At 44.1% G+C, this 20455-nt stretch overlaps 3 protein-coding genes across 11 annotated transcripts; 1 reads left to right on the top strand and 2 right to left on the bottom strand.

Annotated features, from left to right (window-relative positions):
* lipia (lipase, member Ia) lies at nt 1–6931 on the top strand. 2 transcript variants are annotated; one of them, XM_047042906.1, is made up of 12 exons: nt 22–167; nt 835–930; nt 1920–1986; nt 3014–3384; nt 3555–3663; nt 3750–3851; nt 4195–4284; nt 4543–4710; nt 4938–5027; nt 5301–5409; nt 5516–5689; nt 6091–6931. In XM_047042906.1, exons 2-12 carry the CDS (start codon nt 847–849, stop codon nt 6173–6175), a joined length of 1449 nt encoding a protein of 482 aa, XP_046898862.1. In that variant the 5' UTR covers nt 22–167; nt 835–846; the 3' UTR covers nt 6176–6931. The 2 variants fall into 2 exon arrangements, with proteins under 2 accessions (XP_046898864.1, XP_046898862.1); XM_047042908.1 differs by lacking the exon at nt 835–930 and having other exon boundaries at nt 1–167.
* On the bottom strand, nt 6797–10161 carry si:dkey-71d15.2 (SH3 domain-containing kinase-binding protein 1). Of its 8 annotated transcripts, XM_047042916.1 has the most exons (7): nt 9881–10159; nt 8995–9094; nt 8753–8853; nt 8085–8156; nt 7519–7796; nt 7322–7385; nt 6797–7175 (listed from the first exon to the last, which is right to left on the bottom strand). In XM_047042916.1, exons 2-7 carry the CDS (start codon nt 9023–9025, stop codon nt 7137–7139), a joined length of 585 nt encoding a protein of 194 aa, XP_046898872.1. In that variant the 5' UTR covers nt 9026–9094; nt 9881–10159; the 3' UTR covers nt 6797–7136. The 8 variants fall into 8 exon arrangements, with proteins under 8 accessions (XP_046898872.1, XP_046898871.1, XP_046898868.1 ...); XM_047042915.1 differs by lacking the exon at nt 9881–10159 and having other exon boundaries at nt 8995–9389; XM_047042913.1 differs by having other exon boundaries at nt 7033–7385; nt 8995–9111; nt 9881–10160.
* A 548-nt stretch (nt 10162–10709) lies between these two features.
* si:ch211-114c12.2 (uncharacterized protein LOC336578 homolog) lies at nt 10710–19988 on the bottom strand. Its single transcript, XM_047042905.1, has 10 exons — nt 19898–19988; nt 18739–18807; nt 16967–17647; nt 15971–16621; nt 13274–13395; nt 12909–13020; nt 12711–12777; nt 12450–12521; nt 12191–12339; nt 10710–11714 (listed from the first exon to the last, which is right to left on the bottom strand). Exons 2-9 carry the CDS (start codon nt 18777–18779, stop codon nt 12199–12201), a joined length of 1887 nt encoding a protein of 628 aa, XP_046898861.1. The 5' UTR covers nt 18780–18807; nt 19898–19988; the 3' UTR covers nt 10710–11714; nt 12191–12198.
* Nucleotides 19989–20455: the final 467 nt, after the last annotated feature.

Here is a 20455-nt window from a genome sequence, read left to right as displayed (position 1 = left end):
GAGGAGTACTTACTACTACACACTTCCTGGTATGAACCAAGTAGGCTGCATACCAAGGAGATTGTTTTTACAGTGAAACACAGAGGCGTGTTTAGTTTCCCAAACTATGACTAGAGCTCCAGACCTCTGACACACTGAGACAGGGAACTGGTGCTCCCACAACTGGGGTAAGACTTGCCTTTTAACTCCCTTTCACATGCTAAAGTTCATTGTGTCAGTGTATGAATTGTAGTGATACAATCAGTACTGATTTGGGCTGGAGGTTTGTATATTATGGCTAATTGACGTAGTAGATACCAGTCTGTAGCTACAGTTTGTTTGTTATGTAAATGAAATGACCTTAACCTCACTGAGGTGATTTGTCTCAAACCTGTTCTTCCCTTCAGAAACTCCCTCCCTTTTTCTTCTATTTTTCTTTCTCCTTTCACCCCCCTTCTCTCTCCTCTCCTGTTATCTCTTAACGATGCACCAAACACAGTGGAATTCAGTTTCAGTATCATTGTTACTAAGTATTGAAAGTGCGGAGGCCTCTCTGAGCAAGTTGTGTATGTCTTTCAGTCGGGGGTTAATCACATAAAATGACATTGGAAAGTGTGCATTTGAATGTATTTCCAAAGAGATGGGTTTGTTAGTGATATTTACATCCTCAATAATAAAGTCCTAGAATTTAGTTCTTGAAATACTAAATGAAACCGCTTTCCTGGTGACTTCACCAACTGGTAATACTGGAAGTGTCAGTACAGCAGACCTACTCTATGAGTAGGGCAAGTAGACACCAGGCCCAATCAAAATAAAAATACATATATTTTTGGCCTTTTTACGACTATTCGACAGAGCCAGTTAGGGATGGACAGGAAATGTGTGGGAGAGAGGGAGGAAGACATGCAGAAATGGCCCAAGCCAGAATCAAACACGCGGTGGCCTCGTCTGGTGAGTGCCCTTCCCAGTGACATACAGGGGGTCACTAATGCGCCAGTTTGAACATTTATCTGTTATTTGGACAGGATAAGATGACCGGTGAGCACTACATGAAATAAAACAACCGTAGAGGCATGAAGCGAACACAACATTCCAAGAAACAACATCAAATAAATACAATAAAAACGTTTTAATGTGAAAAGAAACAATAAAACTACAAAAAGTGCTCAGACTTCATCCTTCTTCAGTAGCACACAGGACTCTAGTTTCAGCTTATCCTGAAGACCCTTTCAGAAGGTCAACACCTTAACAGGAAGCAACTCCTGTATTTCAATGGTAGCGTTCAGGCAAAAAGGGCAATTAACTTGTTTGGTGTTGATTGTGCAAGTTTTAACTTAGCAGAAATTTGCTGAAAGTTGATTTTGTGGTTACTGACTGCATTCAACACAACAAATGTAAATGATCTCTAGTTGTGCATGGACTCAATATCCAGCACTACACAGGAAATACATCAGACTTAAAATTGTAGTTGAACTGGTTTCAGTATCAAGTGAGAGCAATGTGCTGTGGTCATATTGTAGGAGCAACACCACAAGGGTAAATAAACGAACTACATATTCAACTCTTGGCAGTGTTAATTGTAATATCCCCTCGTGGCTATGGTCAGAAAATGTACCGCTCTTATCCAGTAGGTACAGGGACATTCCCCCCGAGGCAAGTAGGGTGAAATGCCTTGCCCAAGGACACAACATAATATTGCATGGTCGGGAATCAAACCGGCAACCTTCTTATTACTAGCCCGATTCCCTGACCGCTCGGCCATCTGACTCTTATGATAATGTGGCATTCCTGTTGGAAACAAGGTTTTGGTTTCATATTGGTGTAGTCTGACCCCATTTTCTATCAGTGGGACAGACACGGATCGGTTAACTACAGAGGACAAATGAAAAGTTTTCAAAACACACAATCACACATTTTCCATCTCTTTCCCAACTGTGCAGGTTGAAAAGATGCTCCTTTGGTGGTTTCTGGTGCTGCCGTTGCTTGGAACTATTCAAATATGCAAAGGTATTGTGTTTACCTTCCGTGCTCTCACGCACATGTATCTTGTTTAGTCATACTGTGGTTCGATTAAAAGTTGCTTACTTAAAGTGAGCTGTCTATAATATTCCCATAGCTATAGCCATTCATCCTTTGTATTGAGAATTGAAAATAGGATGATAAGTCAGTGCGGCAGGGTGACCACAGGAGGTGAACCCAAGGGGAATGGTGACCCCTGAGCTTTGCCAGGTTAGCATTTTGTCATATTCAAATGAACAAGAGGGACAGTTCTTTGAAAGCGTTTCTGTATAGATGAACCCAAAGCAAAAGCAGAAGGCAAAAACCTCAACACAAGTCAGGTCAGGTCATAGTCAGATGGCTGAGCAGTTAGGGCGTCGGGCTAGTAATCTGAAGGTTGCCAGTTCGATTGCCGGCCGGGGCCATGACGTTGTGTCCAAGGGGAGAATGTCCCTGTACTTACTGTAAGTGGCTCTGGATAAAATTGTCTGCTAAATGACTTAATGTAACACAAGCCACACAGAATATGAATATGGCCAGTATGTTAACTGAGTAAGTGGACACAACATTCACATGTCTTGAAAGTCAATGGAATGACTTGGAACTATTGAGTTCAAGAAGAGTTCAGTTTTTTAAGTATAGTCAATTGGATCATTTTGCCTCTGAATGGCACAACTTGATGAAATTCATAGGACATTTAAGAGTACAAAGAGGAATGTGTCAAAGGGCATATCTGCCCCTCCAATGTATTTTGATCATCCTTTACATTATCTTCCTTTTGCATTTAGTCATTTAGCAGGCGCTCTTATCCAGAGCGACTTACAGTAAGTACAGGGACATTCCCCCCGAGCCAAGTAGGGGTGAAGTGCCTTACCCAAGGACACATCATTTAGCACGGCCAGGAATTGAACCGGCAACCTTCAGATTAATAGCCCGATTCTCTAACCGCTCAGTCATCTGACTCTCTGACTCTTCCCGTGACTTTCTCACACCCACTCCATTACTTCGCTCTCTCGTTTTGTCCCTCGATCCAAAGCCAGAGGATGCGATGAGTTCACCGACCTGGACCTCCATCACGCGTTCATCGGAACAACCCTGGAAGTTCGACTGCTGCTGTACACCCGGGAGAATTCCACCTGTGGTCAGCAGCTGTCCCACCACAACCTGTCTGCCCAGCCTCACTTCAACCTCAGCAGACCCACCACCCTGGTCATCCATGGCTTCCGGCCGTCCGGTTCCCCGCCAGTCTGGCTGTCTAACATCACACAGCAGCTTCTATCCACAGCAGACATGAACGTTCTGGTGGTGGATTGGAACTCTGGAGCGGCGACTTTCAACTACTTTAAGGCTGTGGAAAATACCCGAGGTGCCGCAGACAACATCACTGGATTCATCCGTAACATGCAGGTAATATTACGATGGAGAGGGAGTTCTTCTCGTGGCGTTGATGAGAATAAGATATCTGTTGGTCCGAATGCTTTTCTTCCTCTGGTGTTTTGTACCATGCATCTCTGTCTATGGTACAGTTGTGTCAAATGTTCTGGCGTATGAAAGGGATTTCACGTTTGTCATTGCAGAACCACGGGGCCTCTTTAAGCACCATCCACATGGTTGGCGTCAGCCTTGGAGCCCATATGTCGGGCTTTGTCGGAGCTAACTTCAATGGCAAGATCGGGAGAATCACAGGTGACGTTTGTCATCTCTCTCTGTTTCTTCCTTCCAACTTGACAAACCGAACACAGTCACGTTGACATTATGTTTTACATTAACAGCACTGGACCCAGCTGGGCCTCAGTTTACCGCCACTGACCCCAAAGACCGTTTGGACCCGACCGATGCCCAGTTTGTAGACGTCCTACACACGGATATGGACGGTTAGCACGCACGTTTAGACTGTCACTGATATAATCCCACTGTTGTTGTCGTGGCTGAAAACTGTATGAGACTGTCACCACTGAACTGGTTGATTGTCCTGACGTGAACTAGCACTGAACTGTCCGAATCATCCTGAGATGACCTCACTGACTAAGAACCGAAGGGTTACCTCAGGTGAACTAGCACTGACATAAGGAACCTGAGGTAACCCTTCACTTCTTAGTCAGTGAGGTCATTTCAACCAGTTCAGTGGTGGTAGTCTCGTGCAGTTTTTGGCCACAACATGTGTTTCATGTTCTGTTTTGAGTCTGTGTTTACCTGCATGTGTTTCTGCATCCACAGCCTTGGGTTTTAGGAAACCTTTGGGTCATATTGACTTTTATCCTAATGGGGGAGCAGACCAGCCTGGCTGCCCAAAGACCATCTTTTCCGGTGAGTCACATGAGAGCATTGAGATGCATCCCATCATAATATAGTTGTATTTATACCCGTTACTGTGGTTACTTCATAGCTAAGATACATTTGGACTGACAATGAAAGGGAGATCAACCTTACTAAGACAAACATGACTGTTGACACTGAGCAGCAAAGGGCTTTGTCTAAGCTTTAGCCACTATAGCTATCATAACAACGTAACGATGTGCTCTTCAAGACGACACACTGTCAACGGTCGTCTCTGCTGTGCCCAAGGGGGATCCTATTTCAAGTGCGACCACCAGAGATCCGTGTTTCTTTATCTGGAGTCCCTGAAACGGACCTGCCCCATCAGAGCTTTCCCTTGCACCTCCTACACAGAATTCCAGGACGGGCACTGTATGGATTGTCAACAGTTCAATACGTCCGGATGCCCAATGTTTGGTAGGAGCCTCCTCCGTAATAGACTGATCGTTTCTTGTACACTCCCATATGAAGTGATTGTTTCTCAGTAACAGGGGACCGTAATCCCGATTAGAATTAGTGTTGAGATGTTGGAGCAGGCTTGTGATACGGTCTCAGACCTCCTCATGTCTTTATGTGAACACGGAAACGCAGAACATTTCTGAATGAAGTGTGTGTGTTATTGAAAGAGGACATGGTTGTTTCAGGTTATGACGTCATTAAATGGAAAGCTGCTCTGGTAAATCTACCCCAATCCAAGTTTTTTTTTACCACCAATGAAGAGTCCCCATTTTGCCGTAAGAAAAAAAACTCACTCATTAATTTATTGCTACTATCACACTCCTTGATAGTTTGATTTTCCTCGTTTAAATGTGCTCTCTTTCTCTCTCTCTTTCTCTCTCTCTCTCTCTCTCTCTCTCTCTCTCTCTCTCTCTCTCTCTCTCTCTCTCTCTCTCTCTCTCTCTCTCTCTCTCTCTCTCTCTCTCTCTCTCTCTCTCTCTCTCTCTCTCTCTCTCTCTCTCTCTCTCTCTCTCTCTCTCTCTCCGTACTCTTCATCATCCTCCTCTCAGAGATGAGCTACAAGGTAGAAATTGTGACATGGAACGAGGAAACGCATTGGTGCTTTTTGACCATCAAAATACACAGTGACCGCAAAGAAGCAAAGGCAACAATCAACCAGTGAGTTTGAGAGATCTAGATTTTGAGCTGTAATTCCCAGAGCAAAAAATGTGATATCAAAACAAGATAAATTCCTTGTTCTCTCCCTTTACTCATGTCTCGTTAGTAAAGCTTCAAAGTTTGAGAAGTACACCACCACTCAACTATTGGCCCAGTTCGATGAGAACCTCGAGAACATCCAGAAGATCTCTGTCAAGATGTCCACCCGGAACGTGTTCAAGCCCAAGCGTAAACTACGCGTGCTTCGCATCTGCCTAACAGACCTGGAGCGTAAAGACAGGTCCGATCATCACATCCTGTTTATCAATCAAGTCTTTCGTTCATTTTTATACTGATATATACTATCATTTATCTTGGCTGTCTTAGATGCATTAAAATAGATAAATGTTTGCAAAAGTGGATGTATTTGGGGGATTTTATATTAAATGTTAACCCCCCCCCCCCCCCCCCCCCAACACCCTCCCCAACAAAAAAAGAACAACATTTCTTGAAAAAAAAATCTTCCATTTTACTAAACGAGAGTCAAAGATCACAGTCAGTAAAATAATCCGAAATTTGCACCAATAGTATGGTTGACATAGGTTGGCTTGAAAGGTGGGGGGACATAAATGCTCATAACCTCATTCCCACCCTCACTTCTGTAGTACTGGTTTGGTTCTGACTGTCTGATTTTCCACACAGGCCTCTTTGTCGTTATGACCTTGTCCTGAAGGAGAACATGGAGGTGACCTTCAGACCCATACCCTGTGAGGACTCCAACTTCTAATTACCCGGTCTAGAGTAGGCATCTTTCAATAGAAATCCACGACACGCAGGTTGCTTATATTTGCAACTGATTCGTTCAGTTCAGAAAAGCAAAGCATCCCAAAGCAAAGAGGCATTTTCTCCGTTATCATGGAGTATCACGTGTACATAGACAAGAAAAAAGGAATTTAATTTGTATTTCAGTAAGGTTCCATCGGACCTAAAAGCTTATCAAATGCACTAAGTTCGTTTTCAGCTCTTGTAAAATACTTTTTTTTCATGTATTTGTGTTATTTCATCATATTCTTGTTCTTGAATATGATAGATAAAATAATTGGAATTTATATTATTGGATGTGTTGTCACGTGCAAGATTATAGTTATTACAGTCAAAAATGTGTGCTTCTAGAAGTAACTAACAGAGCTATTGCTTTTTACTGTACAGATCTAGGGTTGTGGTTGTCATTTGAATTTTTGAACTCACAACTGATAACTTTTTGTTTTAAACACTGTGACTACCAGCAGAGCTCTCTCTATCAGGATAACTCTACTTAAACTCAGCCTTCCACTTTCTGAGTATATTTAGTTCTTTATTTCCCATGTACGCTCCAATAAGTAACCATAACAATGCAATAAGAAATTCAGATAATTTATTGAAATCTTTATAAGTACACAAACGATTGTACATGCATGAATTACTCAATAGAGGTTTTGGATGTTGGATTGACCAGTAAACACAACATTCCAATAGAACTCTTGAATAAAACCACAAAACGCTTTACAGTCTTTCATTTAAAAAAAAGTAATATCTGCAATAAAAAATAAACATCATATACAATTGGCTGATAATGTAAATCTCAAATATTATATGTACTCAAAATAGACCATAATACTTGTTAATGACTAAGTTTCATATAGGGGCTTTCCTGAGAAAGAAAAACAGATTGCTGTTTTGTGACTGTACCCATGAACTCTGTGCATATTTCATTTGGACATTTTCTTCTTCATCCGTTGCACCTCCACCTGAGGGAAAACAACCACACAAATACCGTAAAATCCATTCACCACTTTTCTGCACTACAGATGTTGTACTTCTACGAATGAAGTCATGTACTTATCCGTATTATGACTTGTCTCTTTAAAAGTTCACCTATTAATATGCACTGTACCTGTAATGACAAGCGGATTTTCTTCTCTTCATCCAGCTCATTCATCAGCAGTTTAATTTCTTTGCTAAAACACAAGATTGCATTCATGTTACAGCACATAATCCCAGTGTATCGTCACACGTAGAACATAACTGAAATGTAGAGCGAAGCCATCGGCTTGACCGGTCAACCTAGTCGCAGTGACAGAAGGGTCATACTTATGTTGGCTCTTCATGAGTTCCATGTCCTCCCTCAAGTCCCATAGCTCTGTCCTCAGCTCTTCTAGAGTGGCTGGAAGCTGGCCAGCAGGATGGCTTCTCAGCCCAGGGTCAGAGGTCAGGGGAGAGGGAAGAGCGGTGGGCAGGACAGCTGCCAGAGCCCCTGGTAGCAGAGAGGAAAAGGGTTGGGGAGTTCTGGCACTGGATCCAATGTGAGATGTGATGGAAGTGGAGGATAATTGGAGCTTCGAAGGGGAGGTTTCCAGATTGTCAGTGGCCTTCGGAAAACATTCCAAAAGAACAGACTTGTGAAGAAAACGTCCTGCCCTCTGAAGCAACTGTACAAACAACAGCACACCAGTAAAGTACTGTAAATGGACCCCGCCTCCGATATTCTCGGAAGACAAGCCCCCATAAAAGTTCCAGAGAGTGTCGACTCACTAGACCATTATCTGGTTTAGGATAAATGGACAACCACATACTGTGTCCAAGGACATTGGGTTGCAAAAGGGTGTTTTTTCAGCTGACACTGAGTGGTTGTTAAGCGATTTCATAGTGACAAGCACCTCCTTTCTCTTGTCACTGCCTTGGTCTTCATGCTTTCGTGTTTGGGTCACTTGTAGGTCAGGGAGAGAAGCCTGATGAGGGAGAGACACAAACAAAAGATACAACTATAAATCTAAATGGTATAGCGTTAGATTTAGTTTGAACAGGGTGTTGTTTTGTTGTTTTGATACAGGAAATCGTGCTTTTTTTCATGTCTAATCATGAAAAAGGTAAACAAACTAAATATTCTCTACTGTCCCTCAATATTCTCATACGTTTCTTCCGTTCTGTATTGTGTGTATTCATAATGTTGTGAAATGATGCCTCGATTCCAACCCAGGGAAGTATTTCATTTCAGTTGTAAAATACATAAATAGCTGTATAATGCTTTTTTACACCAGGATCCACAAAAAAAAATGCTTTTGCCATTGTTACAGCTCAGAAGCGTTGGACAAATGTGACAAGTGAGTGCTTGTACTGTTCAAGCACTAATAAAAACTACCAACATTCTGCATTGTACTGACAAGCTAATAATCTACACCAGGGACTAGCACGACCAACATAGTCTTTGCATTAAGTCCTGTGATAGATCAATTTGAATGTGGTATTCAGTGTTTTATGTGTACAATAGTGTTAAAATGTCTACAACATGAACACATGTAGAAGACCACCATAAAATAATACTTTCCAGAGACAAAAGCTGTGCCTGTAGTCTCTCATCTGCCACATGGGTGGCCAGCTCATTCAGTCTCTCCGACACAGACACAATTGAATCGAAATCTTCAATGTCTGTGAAACGGAAGATAAGCAACACAATGACAATGTGTAATGCACCTGGAAACATTTGTAAAGGATCTATGAAGCGTTCGAATGGTTTCATGTGTTTACGGAACATGTTGGAGGAATGCACAGAATGGCAGTGTGTCTTACCAGCAGTGAGGGCGGAGTTAACGTTGCCCATGGTGATAGAGTAATGCCAAGGTGATGTTGAGCAAAGTGACTGTTTAAAGATCTCCAGATTCTATCAAATCTATGACACATGAAGTACTGTATAAGTGTTAGTAGAGAGTGGACAGTAAGCAAATGTTGAGTTCCTACTATCAAAACGGTTTCAGCCAAGAGTAAATTTAGGAAGGAAGTTTGACGGTCATTGGTCCTTTTCAGTAGTCCTCTAGCAGTGCTTTGTGGCCCAGGAAAGCCTCTTTTTCCTATTTAGCCATGGCTTTGTTACAGCCCCTCAAACCTGCAGCTCCAAGTCTTCTCGTCACAATTAAAACTGAGTTTACTTCACCCATGTTGAACTGTGCTTGAAACTGTCGTCCTACGAGCTGACTCATATATAAGCTGTTGACTCTCAGGACACTTGTCTTTCGAATCTAATTTGGGTCTGCCAGAACTACTCCTATCAAGAGTTTTCTCCATTTGCCATCTGTCTTTAGGTGGTGGAGATAACAGCACTCATTGGATGTCTTGGTTTTCTTTGCCATTTGTACGAAGGGCAGAACTACACTCTAAAGAGTGATAATGGTCTGCCTTTCTTTGTTATTTGCCTTACATTTTTTACTACTTACATTTTGACGAAAACTGGAAATATCTGGGTGTTCTTAAACTTTTGACCGGTAGTGTAGTTGTTGAAAGAATAGATTTAGTATTCTCAGTCTTAGTATTCTTCTTTTTAGTTCTCTAATTTGATTCTAAACATGGGTATACAGAGTACCGCATGGGAAAAACATAAGTAACAATAATAGCAGTTTGTTATACACATTCAAAAGTCCAGCTTACCAACCCAACTACATGTTTGTCATGACACACTTACCTCGTATGGACGGTGCAGCTCACATAGTACAGCCATCTGCAGTAACTCTACACCATTTACCCTGTGCTTCATTGTAACATGGGGAGCATGCCAGTGTGCTGGTAGCTGGTATTGTCAAAGCTAAGTTTAGCTCAGGACAGTGAAGCACTTAGTCAGCTGTTCAACATCACTACGGTGACGTACGACCCCCAGCCTGGCAGATGCAGAGGAACAGACCAACGGCAGCGGGTCAAAACACGGATAGTTTCAGATGATTTCAGAATGCCCAGGTCCGGTCTAGAGTCCAGTGTTATATCTTTGCCTAGGGGCTCTTTAAAGCTGTCAATCATTGGTGACACAAAGGGATTCCTCTTCTTGTCTAGTTTGACAGTTTATAGCAGCACACTATGCAACCAATCACCAGAAAGGACAAGGTCAGACACTGGATTTCACAGCTAGTCTGTAGGGCTATATTAGGGGGTACATACATCGTTGACTACTTTTTCACGATAACATACATATAAGATTTGCATGCCATCTTGTATTTTTAACATTTGCTGAACAATGAACATGCTACATTAGCGATTGGTGCTCTGATCAAGTTCTCAATCACCTATGTATTTCATTATCTGTTAAGTGCTCAAGGAATATACAGGTAGTAGGGCAAGTGCATTCAAAGTTGGAGCTGGACATAAACAACTTTATTCCATTATGAACATACCAGAACAGTGACCACCGGACTATCGAACAGACAGCTGTACTATAAAGTGATTGCAGACCCAGAGAAAAATCTTTCTGTTCAAAAGCAATATATACTTCATTCTCCACAAGATGAGTCAACTAGAAATCATTTCAAGTTTAGACATTTATTTAAAGTCTCTCAAACAAAAGAATATAGTCATAGGCACGACAAGCAAGAAAACACCCAATACAGGTTGGGATTCACACTGAACTCACAAATAAATCTTTTTGAACGTGATTATTCTGACCAACCCTCAAAAAGCCATCCTTTAAACACCAAAAAGAAAGTCACTTAAATGCCGGGAGCATTCGCGAAACAATGTCTATTGTTCTTCTAAAAACAGAGAACCTGCAAAAATAGGTAATGGAAGACCGTCATCTTATAACAGTTTCCATCTTTACATCGACGTGTTTTCAATCAAATGGTGGAGAACTGTGAGCAGGCAATCATGAACTCTTATCAAGAAGGTTGTCGAGTTACTTTCTTGATCCGTACAAAATAGAATATTTACCCAGATAACCAACATTAGCGGGCAGAGTTTCATCTCAACCATTAGGACTTCTGAGATTACGCCCATCCAAATATCTCAATTCTCAATAACCCTGTTCTCTCTGAACTACAATGATATACAGAACTGATATTTATCACTGTATTGTCTGGTTGAATGAAAAATTCAACCATCATTCTCCCCAAACTGGATCAACAGCAAGAGTAAGTGAATGTAAAAAAAAAAAATGCTTTGAAAGTGACCCTTACAAACGTTTCTTTTTTTCCCCCTTTTGTTTTGATCAGTTGAGCTTGAGTAACTTTTCAACCCTTGTCTTTTAACGGTGTTCCAAAGTAGTTGAAGTAAAACTAGCTGACAGAAGATATAGAAGGCTATTACTCAATACCAAAAAACTGGACTGACATGAGCCATTTGAACACAAAACTGTACCAAAAATCTATGCTGTCAACAACATAACTTGGCAAGACTCGGGATGTGTGTATTAGTACATTGAGCCCTGGCAGAGGTCAACAGAGAGATCGTTTCTAGGGCTGAGGGACGGATGCAATCATCAGTCCTTCTCTTGTTCAGGTCTGGTCATAGTGGTTCTAACCCTCCCAATTGATCTGTGAAAAGAAGACAAATACAGTAATGAACACCGACATTCTAACCTTACATTTTGTTGTGAGTGCACAAAATACTCCTTTCCATTAACTGGAAGCGGAAACGTGTCTACTGGACAACGACAGTACATTAGATCAGTGGTTCTCAACCCTGGCCTTCAGGGCACCCCTGTCCTGCATGTTTTAGATGTTTTCCTGCTCCATCACACCTGATTCAAATTAATGGGTCGTTTTCTAGTTATGCACAAGCCTGCCAACGACCATTCATTTGAATCAGGTGTTTTGGAACAGGGAAACATCTAAAACATGCAGGACAGGGGTGCCCTGAGGACCAGGGTTGAGAACCACTGCATTAGACAATGGCTTCGAATGTCTTTTTTATAAGTAAAACTAGTGGGGATTAACTCGTGGGGATTTGGAAGATAACATTCCCTTCCCTTGACTAAATAATAAACCCACATGAATGAAACAAGACCGACCAGGAGCGTCACCAGCGTCGGTTGTTCCCTTCCCGTTGGTCGGGAACTCTCTGACGAAGCGTCTGCATGTTGCGGTACTTGGACATGATGCTTTGGCTCTTCCTGAACACCGGTTTCTGATTGGGGAACTGCCTTGGCACGAACGTCCCCTGAAGGAAGAAAAAGAACGAATGCTATATTCCATCTCACACCGATGCCGGCTGGGAGCGGCAACGTCAGGACCCCCGAGGGAATGAGGGAAGCTGTTGAGAGATGTTACCATGAGAGGCTTCCTGAACTGTCCTGCTGGGTCAGAGAATGTCCTCCTTGGACCAGGGTAGAAGCCAGGTCTCTGTAGACCAAAGGAAAACAGGTTGTAAATACTTCATCACAAATGTCTCAAGTGATTTTAGGGTTGGCAAACGAGGATAGGGTTTGTTGGTAAATGGTTAAAAGGCTTTTAAATGGTGAGAGACTAAAACGGTTCATCAGTTCTGGAGCCAGAATGACAACATCTCACCCAAACGCATTTGCTTCTCACCTGTGGCGGTCCTGGTTCCCTGAAGGATCTACCAGACCTGTGGTGCTCCTCTTGCATGTTTTCCTGTCTAAAAAAATATATACACAAAGTCATTCTAATCTGTCACATCTGAATATTTTCCTACCAGACTAGAAAAGGTAGTACAGCAATGGCTTGAAACGAGTAAACTCAAGCTGAGAACCTCTTTTGTAATTATACCTTTGATTGTCAAAATATCTGCCTCTGTGGTTTTTTGGTGAAGTATGGACGACATGAATTGTGGAACAGTGTTCTTTCGGCTTAGGGTGGCCATCTGAGGTGAAATGGCGCTCTAGACAATGAGAGGAAAAAATAGGACATGAACAATGATCTTACTCTTCTAGTTCTGGGAGAACAACTCAACAAATAGCATTACTGCCTCTTGAAAAGCATAAGAACATGAAAAAAAACCCCTAAACGGCATGTAAAAACAATACAGTAAACAGCACTTAAACTTTTGATTGAAGTTAAGTTTATTTTTGAGTGTCCTATTTCGTTTAACTCTCCAGACGTTGGAAGTGCACTTAGGGAAGCAAGTGGTTTACCAGTTTTGGTTTTGGAAGTTCTCTCCCTGGAGGAGGACCGCTCGTCCGAGCTGGAGTTTGGTGCAGCATGCCATTGGGACACGACGACTAGGTCCTTGGACAACCTGTCTATGGGGGAGGAGCTACGGATACCAGCCGAAGCAAAGAAAGACACACAGGTAAGGATCTCGGTCAAAGCATCCCAGGAGGTCAGAGTTGGTGATGGGCAATAAAGACAAAAGTTGGGGGGGAAACATATCCTGAAAAGAGCAAATTACCAGCATGAATTATACCCAGACAAAACATGAAATGTCAACCGGCGGCAGGACAGAGGAAAATGGCAATAAAGTTATCCAAATAATACAGATCCATACGTATACATACAGAATACAGATCCATTTGGTTAAAGCTGATCACTTTAAGCATGAGGTACTTACAAAAGAGCATGTGATCTTCATGCTTCCTTAATCTTGCTTTTCAATGAAACCTTAATCCACACCAGCCATTTGGGGCTCTCCTCATAAACCAAGTGATAAGACAAGCAAGAACGCCGAGGCCATTGGGTAACCCTTTATCCAGAACATCCATCAAACACGATAGTGGGTCTGTTTGCCGACTGTCCTGATAGCGAGAAATGGTGCCGACTCGTGTGTTCCATCTGATAGGTCAATCCTTTCTCTAGTTTCAGATCAGTCAGAATGCAGTGAAATCCCCATAAGTTATTCAAAGGCAGCCTGTGGTTGGTGTTTCAGAGGCTCCGTGAGCTGCACAAATGGAATTCTTTTTAGAAGACCTTCCTGCAGAAATTCAGCTGGAATGTCACGTCGTTGGCTTTCGCAGCTTGTGCTACGTGGAGATGACTCTTCATGTTGTGGTTGATCCTGGTGGTCCGGCGAATGCTTCTCTACGTTGCTTCTGAGGTAATTTCATTTTTTCCCTTTTTACCGTGGTGCTAATTTCCCCTTGGCGTCATTTAAAACTACTGGCAGGGTGCTTTGTACTGCCGCTTCATATCAAGAAGGTGGAATTGGTCCGAGGGCCCCGCCGATAGGGATGCCCACTGCTTGTGGCTATTCTTGGAGGCAAGGCGGCTCACTGCTTCTGGATATCCTTGGAGGCAGGGCGGCTTACTGCTTCTGGCTATCCTTGGAGGCAGGGATGCCCACTGCTTCTGGTTATCCTTGGAGGCAGGGTGATTCACTGCTTCTGGCTATCCTTGGAGGTAGGGATGCTCACTGCTTCTGGCTATCCTTGGAGGCATGGCGGCTTACTGCTTCTGGCTATCCTTGGAGGCAGGGATGCCCACTGCTTCTGGCTATCCTTGGAGGCAGGGATGCTCATTGCTTTTGGCTATCCTTGGAGGCAGGGATGCCCACTGCTTCTGGCTATCCTTGGAGGCAGGGATGCCCACTGCTTCTGGCTATCCTTGGAGGCAGCGATGCCCACTGCTTCTGACCATCCTTGGAGGCAGGGATACTCACTGCTTCTGGATATCCTTGGAGGCAGGGATGCTCACTGCTACTGACTATCCTTGGAGGCAGGGATACTCACTGCTTCTGACCATCCTTGGAGGCAGGGTGATTCACTCCTGCTTTTGGATATCCTTGGAGGCAGGGATGCTCACTGCTACTGACTATCCTTGGAGGCAGGGATACTCACTGCTTCTGGATATCCTTGGAGGCAGGACAGTAACAAAGGATTTGGTGGACTCTGGCGTGTGTTGCTCAATGCTTCCAGACGAGTGTCATCATGGATAAACAACTTCTTCCCACAGGGGGGGTGGGGGGGGGGGGGGACTTTGACTGGCCTCATTTTTATCAGAGCAAGGAGGTAAAGCCTACGCCAATGATAAGCGTCCCAGAACTAGAGTTAAAACACTTGTGAAAGTTTAGGTTTAGGAAATCAGGCCCACATAACACCTTCCTCAGATTACTCTAATCTCTTGTATTCTTGAAGCAAAAAAGTCATCAGCCTCGAGTGGCATCGTTTTACAACGATCATCTGACGATCATCTTGTTGACTGCTTGACAACAGGATTCCCATCTGCATCTCACATTCAGTGCTGTTCCTTCTACCTCCTTGTAGAATTGCATTCAGATGCTGTCTGGAAAACAATCTCCAAAAACAACTGTGCAAATGTACAGCTGTGCAATTCTTTTTTTCTTTGGGATGCAGGATTAGAATGGGTTGCTCTGTTTAGTTTCTGGTGGTGGAGATGTTGACTTCAGGCAAGTGCAGAATTTCTTAAATGTACAATTCTGTAAAGGTCGTCGTGTTTTTTATGTTCATGAATCATCAGGTTTGTATGCATCTTTGAGCTTGTTTCGGCATGCACTTCTCAGCATAGTCTTCCAGCTCCCGGTTGGCAGCAATTTTGCAACTCAGTAAGACGATTGCACTGGGACTCTTCAAATCACAAAGCGACACGATCAGAATTTCTTTTTAAAGGTTTACCTTAAGAGATGAGCCGTTAACGACCCTTTGGGTGAACTGAGCAAGGACAAAGACACACTCGCGGGAACCCTCGTGTTCTCTGACAGGACACTTTGCCAGCGAAAACCCCCAAGAACAAGGCCATGTCACGTACATCCTTTTCCTCCACTTTGGACAGCATGTCAGCACCCCCCCTTCACGTTGGAGGCCAAAAATCTGGGAAGGTTGACCGTCTAACACACTTATCACGCCCCTGCTCCCACAGTGAGAAGGAAGATACCGTACCTGTGTTCTCTCGAGGCCTGACCAGACGCCCCCTGTTCCTTGGCTGACTCCGAGTCCCTCGAGGACCTGCTCGAATTGCCGTCGGAATTAGGGGGTGACTGACGCGTCTTGTTCGACGCCCTCTTCCTCAGGGGCTCGGCGTTCTCCTGGAAGCGCTCCTTTCGCATGGCCAACGCGGACCGATGGGGGCCTTCCTCCTGGGGGCGCGCCTTCGGGGCGGTCGCGGGCTCTTCGTCTCGGGTCCGCGGCGGGGCTTTGAGCCTCATCACGGACTCCGCCCTCATCTTGCGGCCCTTTATGATGCGGCTCTTGTCCCTGAGGGACAGGGGTTTGCCGCCGAAAGCCCGGGGGCCGTTGGTGACGAAGTGCGGGACGTCTCTCCGGGGGTGCTTCGGTTGGTTGTGTTCACTGCCGTTGTCGTGCTCCGGGAAGCACCTCTTGCGTTGGGGCAGCGGGCCTTCCGGCCTCCCGTGAGGGCTGTTGTGATAGAAAGGGGCGTGGGGCGGGCCTCCTTTCCACGGGGCGGGGCGATACGGAGGGTGGTGAAAGGCGCTCCTGTCCTGCTGCCACTCTCCACTGTAGTGGGCATTGCCCTTCATCTCCCTTCCCATCGCACCATGCTGCTTCCTGGGATCTCGCTCGGCAGAAGACCTGCATTTCCATCACAAACAATACAAAAAAGGATTACATTGGCAGATCCACTAGTCTTGAGAAAAGTGGGAATCGGCGGGTTAGCTTTTTTGTGGGATTTTGGTTTCTATGTTTCCCCTTCACCATAATGCCATGATCAGTGAGTAACATATTCCTCCCAGGGGCAGGTGACTAGAGAATATCAACTTCAGTTTACTGTACATCTTTCCTCTATCTGCACTGCATCAGTGGGATGGACACAGATACATAAGCTAGACTCCCAGGGATTACGGGTATTAGGCTTGTTTACAACTTCACCCCCTGTGCGTATTTTACCCAGCCCCAACCGCAGCTTCGTTCTTGTACCTCTCAGGATATAGGCCTCTCGCATACAACTCCCGGGGTTTCCTTTGGGCGGGACCGGCAAGCCCGGCGGGCCCGCGTTCCCCGTCGTACGAGTGAGCCAAACCACCACGCCTATTCCAGCGTTTAGCCCCACGAGCTGTGGGTGTGTCCTCCATGGGGCCGGGGTGCCTCCAGGGACCCCAGCCCCTCGCGTCTTCGCGGGACGGATTCGGACCCCTGTGGAGGCCCCTGAAAGACCTGTGGAGTGGAGGCGCCGGCCACCTATCCGGGGGCTGGCCGTGGTGGTGACGTGGCGAGGCGGAATGATGGGTGGAATGGTGAGCGTGAAAGGACGCCCCTCTCTCGCCTGGGGAGGTTCGGGCGGGGCTCATGGGGGAAGAGCGGGGCTGGGTTGGGGGGAGGACGTTCGGCCTGGCCGGGGAAGGCTTCCTGTTGCCATGGTACGGCTCTTTAGCAGAGGGGTACGTGTGAAACGAATTGTGGTTTGGTGAACTCCATTGACTGAACGGTTGCTCTCTTCGCTCTCCCATCAGCGGGGACCTTGTGATGAACTGGGGACGTCCCCTGCCTCTGGTGTCCCTCCAGTTGGAAGGGCCTTTTCCAGGTTGGCCTCGGAAGCCTCGCTGACTTCGGGAATGATGCTCTTCATGTGTCATGTTGCTGTAGCCATCTGAGTGGGGCCTATTGGAAAGCAGACACAATCCAACGTGAAGGAAACTCATAACGCTGTAACCGGGGTAATAGTTTGCGACAATCCTGAATTTCTTTCTGAAAAATAAAATGGCACGAGTGGGACATTTTGTGTGCCGCCAGGAGCACAGTTGTTCTACGTAAATGGTGTCGAGCCAGGACAAGACTGGTCCCCAGCGCCCACTGCTCTGATATGGGGGTCAGATGGCTGAGTGTCAGAAAAGTTTAATATGTAAGTCTTTATCCTGTATAAAAAATGATACTGTGTTTAGCTTTGTGTGCAAGGAGAGGCTACCCCTGAATTAACTCTTATGTAGACATACTGGGCTGTTATCTTGACCTGGGGGAAGGGTGAGCGTTTGTTACAGACCAAGGCTGAGCGGATGTTTGGGGGGGTTGAGCTTTTACGACACGAGAATCAGAGATTCAACTAGGGTTGATGGCGCAAACACGCACGCGTGCCAAGTCTATGCAAGGGAGCCAATGAAAGAAGAGCCATGGAACATTTGTATGCCTTTGTTTTAGCCAATAACAGTCAAGAGCGGTTATGTTTAAATAGGTTGCTAGGACTACAAAATGTAACCATTTTCTACATACAGCAAAATTGTGAAAACATCAAAACCATAAAATAACACATTGAATCATGCTGTAAACACAAAAAAGCATCAAACGAATCAAATAAGGATTATTTTAGGGGACAGTTGGTACTATTTGCTTATTTAAGTCACTCATGGCAAAGTAAGGACTTTGTTATTTACCAACCAGGGCTTCTATTTGCCATCCATACCTTACACAACAGAAAGGCTCAAATGCATTTAGAAGGACAGAGATTCCACTTTTGGACTGAAAATGCATTCCAACTTCTTGAAGCTAGTTAAGAGCCGTGAGTGTGCAAAGACTTCATCAAGGTTGTGGGGGATTACTCTGGAAAATGTCACAAATAAAATATATTTTTGGACAGTTTGATACGTTTTGAGTTCCTAATGTGTCATTTCTTAATTTTGATGTCTTCACTCATATTCTCAAAAGCCCTGGAATTAGTGAGTCCAAAGTTTTGACTTTGTCGTGTTCTGCTGGCAAACCTGGTCTTGAAGCAAGAAGGTCCAAACTGAGGCCGGACCATCTTTGATGACGAATTGGCTGTAAATTTCCTGTGGACACAAATGTTGTACACAAAAAAAGGTACAATAAATTCACAGTTGCCCCAGAACTTGGAACAGTAGTGTAAACACCCCCTTTTCGACCAACCACTTGTAACAAGACGTCTTGCTATGGTTCTCACTGCTATTTTTCATTTTTGTTAGTGCGTGTTACTTTTACTCAAGGTAATGCGTGACTATCACTATGGATACCAGCAAAATGTTGTGCCTTTATTGCATTGTGATAATTATTTATACATTAATTGATTGTTTAGCAATTTAACTATTCAGCCTGTATCTCTCATATTAAAACAAAACGTTGGAAAAGTGAGAGAGAACACGGCTTTAAATTAAACTGGCCATTGCTTCTAACAAAACAATAGTAGATCCTAGTCTAGCTAGCTAGCTAGCTAGATTATCACAATTGTAAACTACATGTGTATCGACGTTTTTGAAATAAAATGAGAAAACAATAGCCTACAATAGCCTATTTATGAGGAATGTTTTACTTATGTAACATTTCATGATTGCGCAAGAGCCAACCGGTCAGACTGGGTTACCGTACAATGCAGTGAAGCAGACTATGTCAAGCTGTTTGGCAACCAACTATCTAGCACTGCAAGCTTTTAGTTTCGTTTTTGTTAGATTTCGTTTGCCAGTTTGCAAACTCGCTTCGCTTGTAAGATCGGTAATACGCTACTTAGCACGCAGCACAAGCATAACGTCTCCAGCTACGTTGCAAACATTCTGTAGCCTAGATTAACGTTTAGTCTAGGTTAACTGTTAAACCTTAGTAAGGTTTGACATTTAGTCAGCATTCTACAGCTAAAGAGTACAACATGCCATTTACTGACAACCTTTCAAACGCCCAAATTCCAATACAACTGATAGCTTACATACAACATAATTATGGCTCACTAGCTACCACATTTTGGAAGGACATTTGCAAGCTAGGCAGTAGGCCTGTCATCAGAGAAGACAGCTCCTGTAGTCTACATATTTTAGGGAATGAGGAGCCAACTAGTTTAACTACAAAATGGTCACATCTAACTTACATAAATTATTTGTGTATAAATAAATTGGCAAGTAAATCTTTACTTACCTCAAACTTGAGACATACGAGCTAGGTACGATAGTTCGACTCGAAGTTATAGAGAAATGCAAACACACCCTGCCTCCGTAAGGAATTTCATTTCCGGTAATTTTTTTATCTTCTTATTTGAGTTTCCGGCCGTATCTAGGCTGGGATTGGGCAGTGCTGCCACCGACTGGTAATTTAGAGACAACCTCCCACAATTATCACTAACTGTCAGGTCGGTCTCTGACGGAAGTGCCTTTAGGGCCACAGCAGAATCTGTGAAAAGGACCACCCAAGAAAGACTGACATTACTCACCTCAATGTCCAGATCGGTGCTGACAATCCAAATGAGATTACTGAGTCTGACTCAATATTTTCAGTTGCGCAATTTGACATTCAAATATGGCACCCATACCAAACCCATCTCTTTCTACTTTCAGGAACTTTCAACCCATCAGTATAAATCCGGAGACGAGAACCCTAACCCTTCAGAATGTAATTCCCCTTCCACTTTTCCGGATTATTCAGCATTACTTTTGAGCACATTTCTCCAGTGGTGAGAACAATTATGCAAGGTGTTGG

Source organism: Hypomesus transpacificus, chromosome 20 (assembly GCF_021917145.1).
Source record: "Hypomesus transpacificus isolate Combined female chromosome 20, fHypTra1, whole genome shotgun sequence".
Classification (NCBI taxonomy): Eukaryota; Metazoa; Chordata; class Actinopteri; order Osmeriformes; family Osmeridae; genus Hypomesus; species Hypomesus transpacificus.
This window is presented reverse-complemented; position numbering and strand designations above follow the sequence as displayed.